At 28.3% G+C, this 13,731-nt stretch overlaps 2 protein-coding genes across 4 annotated transcripts; one reads left to right on the top strand and one right to left on the bottom strand.

Moving 5' to 3' along the window:
* Positions 1-369: 369 nt before the first annotated feature.
* Positions 370-5,608, bottom strand: LOC111039369 (cytospin-A-like). 3 transcript variants are annotated; one of them, XM_022322864.1, is made up of 11 exons: positions 4,833-5,572; positions 4,351-4,509; positions 4,179-4,285; positions 3,585-4,104; positions 3,053-3,493; positions 2,814-2,976; positions 2,401-2,577; positions 2,140-2,307; positions 1,969-2,076; positions 1,400-1,674; positions 370-756 (listed from the first exon to the last, which is right to left on the bottom strand). In XM_022322864.1, the coding sequence occupies exons 1-11, from the start codon at positions 5,181-5,183 to the stop codon at positions 667-669; spliced, it is 2,559 nt and encodes an 852-aa protein (XP_022178556.1). In that variant the 5' UTR covers positions 5,184-5,572; the 3' UTR covers positions 370-666. The 3 variants fall into 3 exon arrangements, with proteins under 3 accessions (XP_022178556.1, XP_022178557.1, XP_022178558.1); XM_022322865.1 differs by having other exon boundaries at positions 2,218-2,307; positions 4,833-5,566; XM_022322866.1 differs by lacking the exon at positions 2,401-2,577 and having other exon boundaries at positions 4,833-5,608.
* A 4,066-nt stretch (positions 5,609-9,674) lies between these two features.
* Positions 9,675-12,350, top strand: LOC111039392 (nucleolar protein 12). Its single transcript, XM_022322902.1, has 4 exons — positions 9,675-9,912; positions 10,107-10,212; positions 10,287-10,448; positions 11,977-12,350. Exons 1-4 carry the CDS (start codon positions 9,812-9,814, stop codon positions 12,259-12,261), a joined length of 654 nt encoding a protein of 217 aa, XP_022178594.1. The 5' UTR covers positions 9,675-9,811; the 3' UTR covers positions 12,262-12,350.
* The last annotated feature ends 1,381 nt before the right edge of the window (positions 12,351-13,731 follow it).

Below are 13,731 nucleotides of genomic sequence, written 5' to 3'. Positions count from 1 at the left end.
TCTATAAATTTCAATGTTTTCATAATTCAGTCATATCAAGTGTGATATTTGAAGGGGAGTATGAATTCCTCCTCCCATAATGATTCACAATGAATTGAGAATCTAAAAGTATTGTTTTTACTTAAAAATTATTTAAGTTTTAAAACTGTCAATGCACTTAGTGACCTTTTAACACAAGTACAGCACTTGTAGTATACCAGCAGTAATCTTACACACAAAAGAAAATAAACTAAACACTGTGATGATACTAAAATAGATTTTTTTTTTATAATTACAAAATATTTTATATTTTTATATTACATATTATACAAATTATAATAATGTATACATTTTAATTTTGTTTTATACACAATATTACTTTTTTGAGTGTGATAATATAAAATACAAAAACTTTAAAATATAACTTACCTACTAAACATATAAATAATACATTTTTAATTGACTAGATCAACTTCTAGACAATTCTTATTTATAGTCGTTTTGATATTAAAATATAATTTTGGTGAAAAATATTGATATTTGATATACATAGTATAGAAACCATAAGTTAATATAAAAGATAAAATCTAGAAGTCTTACACGTTATCTTGATCTAGGAACACACCAAATTGTTGGATTTGTTTACCATCAGTCTTGCAATGCTGTGTTGAAACAAAATAAACCCAATTACGTTTCAAACTGTTTATATATGGCAGTTACATATGTCATCACTAAGTTCCAGTCTGGACGTTCTTGGGATATCATGTCATTGATGTTCTAAAATAAACATATGCAATCTTATAGATAATTGGAATATTATTTGTAATTACTAATTAATGCTAATTTATAATGCAATAATATGAATAAAATACCTATTACCTATTGAAGTATTAAAATTTGATTTAGATGTTTTCAATTACCTATTTGTTAAGTTTCATTGATATAATAATATTGTATCTAACCAAACATTTTTTTTTATTTAAAAGAACATATTATTTTTTTATTATTATTATTTATAAATAATTAATTTTGAAAATATTTTAAATCTCCTTTGGAAAAAATGTTTATTTTTATTCTGAACTGCTTAGAAATAATAATTAAAAGGTATATAAATACTTATTCTAATTTTGAAGATACAAAAAAAAATGTAATTGCTCACAATAATTGTATTTAATTAACAAATATACTGATGCAAATTATATAATAATATGGAGCTTCATTTGTAACTCAAGTATACTTTTAAAAAATATAATTACTAAATTAATCATTATATTTTTTAGAATGTGAAAATGTTAAAATAATACAAGAATACACTTATACAGTAAAATTTTGATTTTTTTTTTCTTGAGATAAATAAGTGTACAATTTCTGTGAAGATTGACAAACACTTACAAGAAAAAAAATAATAACCAATACTTACTAATGTTGTTGGTATACCAATTGATTCAGCAGCTTCAAATGCAACAGTAAAATTACGTCTTGTTTCTGCTGTTGTTAATTCAGAATATGGAATTTGATCGGGTAAATAAGTATGTAATAAGGCACATAAGGCTAGTCCGTCATTCCATGAACTACTAAAATTTGTTATGTCTATGTTTGGATAGCCAATAGTTCTATTCTGACACCATTTAAGTAAGGCATTGCGTTTTGAACCACCATTTTTTACTAATGCTTGAAGAGGATCACGACGTTCAGCTAAAATAAATAAATATATTATTTTTTTTAAACTAGATATAATGTATTTTTTTAAATATAATCAATAATATTATGTAATAGTGATACCATTGATTATAAATACTATACATCACTCACTTCGGTACAAAAAATTATGCACAGAGTTTACTAGCAACTTATAGTAATGATAATCAATGGTGATACTTATGTAGCACCTCAAAAAATAACTATTTTCTTTAAAAACAATTTATAGCATAAAAGATTTTACAACAATTTAATATAGAAATATATGATTATTTAATAACAAAAAATTACGTGTTTCGATTGTTCCACCAAGACGAGCAAATGTATCTATGTTGCGTGATGAAGAAAGAATCGATCCATTCGAACGATAGTCATCATTTTGACACTTTTTGATTGGATCTATATACACAAATTATGGCACATATTAAATTAAATCAGGAAAACCAAATTTAACTCTATTACCAGTTTCTTCACAAGCAGACATTGTATTATTGTCAGCTAAGAGACAATTTTGTTCCCTAAGTGGAGCTTTGAACTCACCATCTCTTGGTAACTTATTTGAATGTTCATTTTCATTTTGGCCCACTAATCCATTTAAACTTGATGTTGAATTGCTCCTGGTAAATTCAGCTAAAATTAAAATATAAGATTTTTAACATGACAATATTAAATCTGAATTTAGTATGAACATAACACCAAATAACAATAATAAACAAAAAATACCAGTTTTTGCTTGTTTGGTAGCATTTTCAATACTTTCAATCAATGTTTTAACAGATAGTTGGCTATCTTGGCGGGAAAGTTTAGAATGACTACTACGGCGACTTATCTCATGCCCAATAATAACTGGATTAAGAATGGAATTAGCACTACATGATAAAGCTCTAGGCTTATCCATATCTATACAGTTGAAAATAATAATTAGAATATATTCTTTATTTATTAAAAATTATTTAGCATAGCTCTTAAAACAAGAAAAATAAATAAAATTTAGTGAATTTTAAGCAAGAATATTGTAAGTACAACAGTATAGGAATGGCAGCTGAGGAAAATTGTAGCAGAAGAAAGTTAAGAATGTGTTATATATTGCTCAAACAGAATATAAGTGGATTTCAATGATAAAATTAATTGCTTACGTTTCAATTTATCAAGTTGAGCTTCTAATGTTTTTACTTTTTCACGTAGTCTTTTATTTTCTGTTATGATTTGTTCCATATCTTTCTCTACAATTTCTTTATAATCATTAGCAACTCGAACAGTTGTTAATAAATCTTCTTTGAATTGGTGCCATTCTTTTCTCTATATAAAAAACAAGTGGAAAAATAAATCATAATCAAATAAATATATTAACAGAAACAAAAAACAAATTAATTACTTCAGAACGCATTTCAGATTTTTCTTCTTCAAGGGCCTTGCGAACATTAGCTAAACACATTTGAGTTTCAGATAAAACATCTGCTAGCTGCCTTTTTTCTTCAACATATTTCTGACATAAACTTTGTGCTTCCGATTCTGCTTCTTTAGCTGATTTTAATTCAGATGTTAAAGATGCAACTTCTTCATGCCATTTATCTCTTTGCCATTGTAGGTCTATAAGTGCTGATTTAGCATTGTTACTAGCTACAGTATATTGTTCATTAGAATTTGCCAATTGTTCTTTAAGCCGATCAATTTCACAAAATGCTCGTTGCACACGCTCTTGCATAGATGCTAACTGACTTTCTAAATTATCCTTTTCACGCCTTGCATGATTTAACAATTCATCTAATTCAGATTTGTCACCTAATTTGTCTCTTGCTGCTTCTAATTCTTCAATCTAATATATAAAATACAACTTTTAAAATAAAACTTCATTTCACAATTATATAACTATATTATACTAATTTAAAATAAATATAATAACATACCTTTGCTCTAGCATTGTCTAATAACTTGAGATTTCGATTGATTTCAATATTTTTTGAAGATATCTCTTCTTTAGCAAAAGCAAGCTGTTCATCAAACTGTTTGACTTCAGCACTTTTGCTATCAACAGTAGATTCCAAAAACCTAACCCTTTCTAAAAGTTGATTGGCTTTTTTTGTTTCATTATCTAATGTTCGCCTTGATTCGTTTGCATCAGAAATGAGCCCTTCTTGTTTAGTTAACCAAGCCTCACGTTCTGCCTGCCCACTTTTAAGCAATTCCACTAATTTTTCTTCTCGTTCAGTAACAGATGATGGAGGATTAGAACCAGGTACAAGAAATAATCCTTGTAATGCATCAACTTTTGTGCGAGCATCTTCTAATTTTTCTGTTTGTTGACATAATGACTCCAACAATACACCTTTCTCTTTACCCAAACGTTCATTATCGTGTTGAAGATCGTAGAGTTGTGATTGAAGGTCAGCTAATTCTTGCAGTGTTGCTTGCAATTCTTCATTAGTACTAAAATATACATATATATCAATAGTTAATAATAAACTAATTAAATATAAATGAATAACCTAATGAATATTTACCTATAATGGGTTTCTTCCATTTGTATAATTCTATCCTGTAAGCATGCCAAAGACACCTCACTGACAGAACTAGAATTCTTATCCCAGTCATGTGTGTCTAATAACTCCTAATAACAAAAATAAGTAACTAGGTTATTTGGTAATAATAAATCCTAATAGGTTAGCTACTAACCTGGCTAGCTGAATTTGGAGGAGCTATAGAAGCAGGAGCTGAACTTGGATATCTTCGTCGATCATCTACTTTATTATTAGATATGGATGCACATGGCAAAACATTGTGAGCACTTTCAATATGCATTGCTAAGTTTCGTTCAGCTACATCTCTTTGTTCCTATGAAAAATATATAATATAAATATTAATATTAGCTGTTATCAATTGTTCACTTTTAACACTGTTGCATAAATTGTTTCTAATAAATGAAATGTAAATTGGTTTACATTGATATAATATTGAATTTAAATTTTAAAATGATAATTTTCATCTTCAATTTTACAAACAAAATTAGATAATACATCATCAACGACATTGAGATATTTACTCATGGCACTAAAATTTAGAATACCAACTTATTTGCATTCTAAAGTTATACTTTTTTTACTTTTTTTTAGCATGAATAAATATTGTAACAATATATTCTAGTATTGCAAGTTTACCTTCAACAGTTGAACTTCCAGACGCAGCTTTTCTAACTCTTCGATGTACCCGGTTCCGTTACTAGACTGCTCGATCGTGTTGGTCGGGGACACACCGACAGCCGTAGCACCACGGCTGCCCATAGCTTCTCTCTGCAGTTCTTGCTGCTGTTGCTGCTGCTGCTGTTGTTGTTGATGTTGTTTTTGGTGCTGCTGTTGAAGTTTTTCCGTTTCTTGAGGTAGTTTGTTGTTTGGCGGGAAAACAGCTGATTCCATTGTCACTGGGGGTTGCTGATAGGACCTCACCCCCTCGGAAGGGCTACCCTGGTTGTGGTTCCGGCGGAAAAGCGATATGAATTTCATCACGCGCATGTATTGTACACGTAAACGTCTTGAATAAAAATAGATGTACCAATAGATACCTAATCAAATTACACAATAAAAAAAAAAAAAAAAGTTCTTTGCCGATTCATTAATTGAAGTGCTTTGCAACGTTAATTTGTTTTTTTTTCATCGGGCTTTCACAACAAACGTTAATCGAACATACGATAGCACAAATTGAAAAACACAAACAAATCATGTTCATAATAAGACGCCCCAAGACGAACGAGCATGGAAAATTCCGATAGGAAACTAGTCACTACTCAGTTTCAGTACTCACTAGTGTAAGAGAAAAAACAAAGATAATAAAATAACCGGTTAACAGGTGTTTTAAGAATGAGTATAGAGTCAAAACATGTCTGGACTAAAAACGGGTACGTGCTGATAACGACGAATAACACTAAAATTACTCATAATGCTTATAAATAGTAAATACATACTATATATGATGTGTAATAAATTTTAAAAAAATATTATCATAATAATGGTCTATGATGCACATGGATTATTGTAGTTTAGACTATTCAATACTCACATGGAATTCATTAAAAATTAACAACAGTTACAATTTACAATTTGAAACAGGGAATGGACTGATTATTCAGCCATGATTGTTAGGTAGTTCGTAGGTGTAGGGTGTATACTACACTGTCTATACTTTATACGATGCAGACTACTATAGTCTATAGACTGTGTACCTCCCTACGGGCCACGAAGCCTACTTACGTAGGTAGGTATTAAGACATTTGTAAGAAAAATCAAGCTTTAGAAACGTATTAATATCCAAATATATTTTATAATGCGAATACAACATAACAATATTACATAGGCAAGGCCGTAGCCAGGGGGGGAGGGGGGTTAGGGTTCAGACCCCCCCCCCGAAATTTTTTTTTGAAATAATATTGAATGGTTTTAAATGCCTATTATATTTGATACGTGTCACTGTGATTACAACACATAAAAAAATAAAACGGTTTAACGGTATATTTTATATTTATATTGTGTTAGATAAGCGATAACTAATCTTAATGTACTTTTGTAAAACCTAATATATAGCTCACATAATACCTACAGTATCTAATCTTAATTAAGATTAANCGAAATATTTTTCTGGCTACGGCCTTGTACATAGGTATTAGTTATTTGTTTATAATTTAATAGGCAACTGTTTAATAATTATTACAATTAGGTACAATACACTAAAATTAAAATGTTTTATTATTATAATTATAAATATTTTTATTACAAAATTTTATTTTGTAATAAAATTTTTTTTTTAATTTTTTCTCTCCAAAAATTAATATAAAACAAAATGTTGTCTTTTTTACTCTTAATTACACAATAATATATTTTGCAATGATAATAAAAAATAAACGATTTTATAAACTAATTTTTTTTATTAGATTCTGAGCGGAGAACAATGACGTGTGTGTTTTTCATTATTATTATTAATATATTTTTTTGTCTAACATCACTCGTCACCTTTTTGTGGCAGTCAAATGCTTCGATTTTCTACTTCAGCATTTTAATTTTAATTTTCATAATTATTTTTTATAATTTTTTATTGTATTTTATAGGTACTTACGGACTTACGATCAACGACTTAATTGTAGATTCAGATTTCTATTGCTCCTGCTGTAATGCATTTTTTTATAATGGGAATGTGGGATTGGGATGTGAAACAATTAACTGCAAACGATACATTTTGTGTATGCAATTTAAATTCTAAACATTTATTTTTGGTCTTGCCCTGCCGAAGCTGTTATTCTAAATCAGCGGTTCTCAAACTATATTATTAGTCGTACCCCTAAAGTGAGTTGTGGACTTGTGGTGTAAGAGTGTAAGACTAGGTACATGACGGAACGTGAAAGACTACGCAGTGGTAGAACGAAGAGTAAACTAATGAATATTTTTATTTGTGTTTGAACCAGTAGTGTATTTTATAGGAATTTGTCATGGGGAGCATCCAGATAATTTTCAGAACACACAGTCGCTAGGGGCTTTGCCCCCCCCCACACACCCCCAAATTCTCTTAATTAAAAAATTGTACCATATTAAATTTATAATTTTTGAGTTTTTAATTATTTTGTATAATATTTATTTGTATCATAAACTTTATAATTATAACAAAACCTTATTAATTAACTAATTATGTAAGCAGTTCACTAGTAAATTAATAAATTGCTAACATATAGGTACCTATAGTTGGTGCTTATCATGATTATAACAATTTAAAATTTATATTTAACTATTTAAGTCTTAAGTATTACACAAAAACACACGTTGAGTATTTATTGTAATTAAATAACATTTTACTGTGAGATACTGAGATTACAAAACAATATTTAATCGCCTAGGGCTTAGCGCCATTTTATTATTAATGGCATCCACATTGAGGGGTATGTCCCGATGAATAGACATCAATGGCAGTCCATTAATTAACGGCTACATTTTAGCCTATCCTAAATATAAAACAAATTTAAAATACACTGAATATTTTGGTTATAACTTTTATATAAATACCTATGTCCTGAATAACTTCATTTATAGTTGATATCAGATAAGTTTTCAACATTTTTAAGGTTGAAAAACAATATTTTAGGAGTAGCTGTAGGTACTGGAATGGTAAATTGATAACAAAAAAATCACGATATTAATTAAAATATTTTACAATTGAAGCGAATACAATTTTATTTTTTTTATAGATGAAAATAAAATTTAATAAAGTCATCGATTATATTGTACCTATACCTAGCCACTAAACCACCTTGGGTAGGTACCTATTAACTTTTACCTAATTAGTAATTAGTATTTTTAGTAAAATTGTTTCGTTAGGAAAAATATAGTTATTAGGTAATATATAGTAGATAATTAGTAATTTCTGAGTACTGCTATACCTAGTGCCTAGTGGTTACCCATTTAATATTTTATGAATTTGGATATGGATATTATCATGATCACGTATAAGAGCTGGGGGGGCTTATCCCTCTCATAAACTAATGACTTCTCACTAATCATTACTTATTTATGGTTACATACAACATACATATGTTTATCTCTATTTTAAAATCTATGAAATTCATATTACCAGGCAACTCATTGGTCATTAATAGTATAGAAGAGAACAATTACTAAAAACTACTAAAAGAAAATAACTAGAGAGTCTAGATAATAATTAATAAACATACATTCATATAGCATATATATAAATAATATATATAATATAAAATAATTTTAGACATCTATTTTCCCACCATAGATAATATCATCCACCATCCACGTTCAATCACCGTCGCCCCGTCGCGCGTCATTCCACCATCAATAATTGTATCGCTTATTCGCTTGTATTAATTTGGTCTATATGGCAAATGTCAAACACTATATTTGCGTTTATGTATATTATGATTATTAGGGCTGGGATTTACAAGTAACAAGAAACCAAAAATATGTACATATATAATGTAATTAAAATGGCCAAAATATGAAGCAAAAAATTTTAAAATATGTAAACATTTTAAATTTAAATACTTTTATACCTATATACACTTACAATTTTTAAGAGTATCCACCAATTTTGATGCTGAAATTGACAAATTATATTTTACGTATTGGATTTTTTTGTCAACATTTACGAAATATGTAAAAAAAAACAGACATTTTATAAATAATTTAGGTAAGACCATGTATTTAGGACGAAATATGTAAAAACATGTAAAGTAAAATACGTTTTATTATAGCAAATCATCTGAAACGAATTTATAATTTACAACGATTAATTTATCGATCTTATAGATAATTATTTTGTATCTAATTATCCATAACTGTAATTATCTAAAATATGTGGCTGTGCTGTGTGTGGTGGCAATAAAACAGCCTAGAAAATTCAACAATGATTTTACCTATTGACCACGGTCTTAGAAAATAAGTCTATCTAGTTCGTGCTATTGACTATTAGTTATTACTTATTATCTATACTTATAGGAACATGAAACATTGATATATAAGGAAGTTGGTACCTAGTTAATACTAGAAATAATTAACTTAAGGATTTATCCATGCGGTCAATACATTTAAAACACCTTAGTCCTTATATATAATAGCTCAATGTGCCTATTAGGTAAATAATTTGTAGGTAGGTATGCATGTTATGAATTTATGATCAATTTAAACCAGTTACAACTTACAAATAGAACATTTAATATTACAAGTATCAAAGAGCATTATTCCATAATTTATAATTTGAAAACTTACATAAAATAAATGTACATAATTCATACTTGTATAGTTGTATAAAACACAATATACTATTGGAATTGCCAAATTGGCATCTCAGGTATTTACTATTTAATTTTAATTTTAAAACGTAATCTAGATCTTTTAAAAGATTGATTAGTACCACCACTCGGTAATATTGCAGTTGGTCAAACTGAACTGAATTGTTGAGGTTATAAATTGTTATCACTTTATCAATTCAATATTTTCCCTATCCGATTGTCAACATGATAACAATTAACATGTGTGTTTTTAAAAATCAAATAATTATTATTAATGTTTTTTGTTGAATAGTTAAATAGTTTAATACTTATTTTTTTGTTATAAGTAACTTAGGTACTGTCGACATGGAATACGAATTCAAAGACAGAACAAAAGTGAAACGGCATCGAAAACCAATTAATAGGACAACTAAACGAACCATAACTTTTGATGAAAAATCTAGAACGTAAGTATTAAAGTAAAATAGTTTTTGAAGCATATTAATAATACAAATCGCAGTTCTCATAATACACCTACAAAGCATGTTTGTGATGTATTATCAGTACTATACATAGTCATATCCTACTATTATTTATATTAATAGCGTATTATTTTTATTTATTACTACTTTTGTTTAATGCAAACTGTTGATATTTTTAGAGATTTTTTGACTGGATTTCATAAAAGAAAGCTTGCTCGAAAAAAGAAAGCCAGAGAAGATTTTGAAAAGAAGCTTAAAGAAGAAAAGAAAAGAATCAAGACTGAGGTACAATATTATATGAGTTTTAATTTTTTTAATATTAAAAACTTGCTTGTTAATATTATTATTTTTCATTTTAGGCAAGAGAAACGTTTTTGAAATTGACTAATTCTCATCCGTTTATCCCGGAACCTCTCGATATGGTTACAAAAGAATATAGTTTGGAAAATCATACAGTACAAATTTGTGACCTTTCAACAGATGAGATTGCGAAAAGTAACAATTGGATTGGATCAAATCAGGTATTAAAATGTACCAATGAACTGTAATGGCTTATGAAATAACATCAATTGTGTTTACCAAACTGACAATTATATTTCATTGAAAAGTATTATTAAATGGATCTAAGAAACATTTTCAGTGAGATTAAAATATATGAACTTTTTAAATCAAGTTTTATTGGGTATAATATAAATTACTATAACTATTTAAATCAATCAGATATTTGAAGTTTTCCAAATTTATGAGAAAATATTGATTTTGCTTTAGGACTATAATAAATAATAATATTTCGAAATAGTCTGATAATTGCAGTCAAAAAAAAGATTGCTAACCATTGCAAGTTTTCTCTGAATTTCCTAATTAATTATTTTATTTATTTTATACACATGAGTAAAATAATTCTTGTGCACAAATTAAAAGTCTATTATACCTTAACATTGTTAGAGATAATTATTTGTGACCACAGCTCTAATTGTTATAGAACATCTATGTACATATCAAAATAATTTTTATGTCTATGCCAGTACATGACCTACAAATATATTTTTGGCCCAAAACATAATGTCAAAAATATAATACCAAACATTACATAACATTTATGATAATCCATCAGCTAGGTATCTATTTTAACAACATACCTACAAATTTAATTCTTTACAATTTTAAAAGTCGTCAAAAACATTTATCTCACTTTTCTAACAAGAAGTTTCCTTTTAACAAAGTCATATAAAATAGTCACATTTCAGTGATACGATCTGCACCTTTTATTCTTTATTTGTCAATCTATAGTAGAGATAAGTTGCCATGAATATTATTATTATTCTATATATTTTTTTTTTTTTTTTTTTTTATTGTTCCTGAGCCCGGCAACTGTGGCCATTAGCTTGTTTTAGTAGGTATTGTAGATTTGTAGGTTTGTATTGATGGTTTGTAGATTTTTTGGTACGGTAGGGGGGAACACGTGTGTGTTTGTTTTTGGCAGAATTTCGAATGGGGCACCCGTAGGTTTCTGCCATGCCCCGGGGGTGGGGGATGGCAGCACTTGTTCTCCGGTCACCGCGACTTGTCCGGAGAAAAATGCCGCCCGGTGGCCGAGGATCGGACCGCGACCGGCTGCGTCGCAGCGGAAGAGTCAGACCACTCGGTCACCTCGTCCCCCTTATTCTATATAGATTTATCAGTTCTTTGCAATAGTCTTTCTGCATTTTTATTGTAATCTCTTTTTTTATAAAGCAGAAATATTATTTTTACGGCTTCTACAATTTGTAAATTAAATTTTTATGTTTTTTATTTATAATTTTGGATCAATTTAGTTCCATACACTTACTGCAATACTGCAAATCGTAGGTAGAGTAACATACTAAACATTAATTGTAAGTTGCATATTAGACCATTACCGCCATTGTAAAATCACATATTACTTGAAATATAATCCTTTTTTTAATGCTCAGTATATCGTACACATTTTTATTATTTATGTTTGACAAACATAACAGTAATTTTTTTATTTACTCCTTTTACATCCTTTTACATATATTTTTTTTTTAGGTAATTTATGAAGATGACAAAGAAAGTAAAAAAGAAGAAGATAATGATAAAACTAATGAAGAAGATAGTGCTGAAAATGTACCTGGCATGGGTTTCAGTTCAATAAAAGAAATAAAAAAGGCAATTAAAAAACAAGCAGCTCAAACTGTTCAAAACAGTAAAATATTTAAAATGAAAAACAAAATTGAACAAATTAAAGACAAAAAAAAAGCTAAAAGGAAGAAAATGTTAGAAACAAAAAGACAAAAATGGTTGAAAAAAAGAGGGAAAGGGAAAAAGAAGTAAATATAATTATTTTACCACTGAATTTATCTGGTCGGCTATGAAGGTATATTATGTACAAATTTCAAAATAAAATGTAAACATTATTATTCTGTGTGGTATTTTTTAATTTTATCAAACTTCTGAAATTAATAAAATGCATCAAGTTAGTTTAGGTTGTTCATATCCAGTGATTAAGTCGTGAAATAGCATGTTGACTGTCAAGTAAAATTATAATATCAATAAGTTGTGTGTATTAAAAAAATTATCATATTAGTGTAATGTGTATTAAGCATTGAATTCCAATAAATTATTTCTTAAATGTAATTATAATACCCATTACCCATGTAACAATAGATATTGCCTATCGACTATGCATTACCTATGAATTATGATACTTAATAGTAAATAGAAAATATTAGATTTTCTACTACCATGTTTCTTCTATAAATGCGGGTTAAGGACCGAGATATCACTCATCAGTAGGGCAGAGGACTTGTAGCTTTGAAAAATCACCAAATATGCACTAAAATGTGCAAAATATGCATTTTAAAATTATTATGCATATTATAATGTATTACCTAAAAAAATAAGGTTATTTGTATGAATATATTTTATTTAGATTTTGATGTCTGCGAATGACGTCTCCGTGACCCGTATTGATAAATGATAATATGTTATGCGGTGAAACAATATCTGTTCTTAAATAAAATTAATAACCGGAAAATAAATCTAAACCGCAATCCTCGAGACGTGTCTCTAGGAAAAACATGCGTGTGGGAACAGTCAACCATATTATGATCAAAATTTAAAATTCAACACTATTTTAGTTGTATATTAAATATTTAAGCTAAATAAAAACGTCGACGGTAAAAATATTGATAACGCATGATCAATTATTGAAAATATGCATCTTAACGTATAGAATCGAAGAAATTGCACTAAAACCAAAAAAAAACTCAAAATATGCATTTATATACAAAACTAATTTTCAAAACTAGCTTTGTTTGAGCATGAAACGTATTTGTTTCTTACTCTGCTAATTTTGTGATCGTGCAAAACAAATAAGCAAATGTTACAAGTCCTCTGCCCTCCTCATCAGATATTATTACGAACGGCCAGACGCGTCTCATAGCGTAGAATGTAGATAGTAAACCCCAATCATATTAAAAATCCCCCAGTACCCGCGCTCCCGTATTCGCGAGACGTTGCTTCGCAACTTCTTTCTGATAAAAAATTAAAAATATATAATACCATATTTGGAATGACCCACATCGCCAGTTCGTACGCACAGGCACAGCCGTAGATATAGCGCGCATTTATTTTATTTTAAGAATTCTATAACTAGGAACAATGAAAAACAGATTTTAACAAATATTGAAACATACATCACATTTATAATATAAAATATAAATTTGAATTTGTTAGTATTTTATAAAACAAAATTATTATTTATTCATCCCATGTTCTAATTTCTAAGAGAGGAGACGTTGT

This window comes from Myzus persicae, unplaced genomic scaffold, assembly GCF_001856785.1.
Source record: "Myzus persicae strain clone G006 unplaced genomic scaffold, MPER_G0061.0, whole genome shotgun sequence".
Taxonomy (NCBI): domain Eukaryota; kingdom Metazoa; phylum Arthropoda; class Insecta; order Hemiptera; family Aphididae; genus Myzus; species Myzus persicae.
This window is presented reverse-complemented; position numbering and strand designations above follow the sequence as displayed.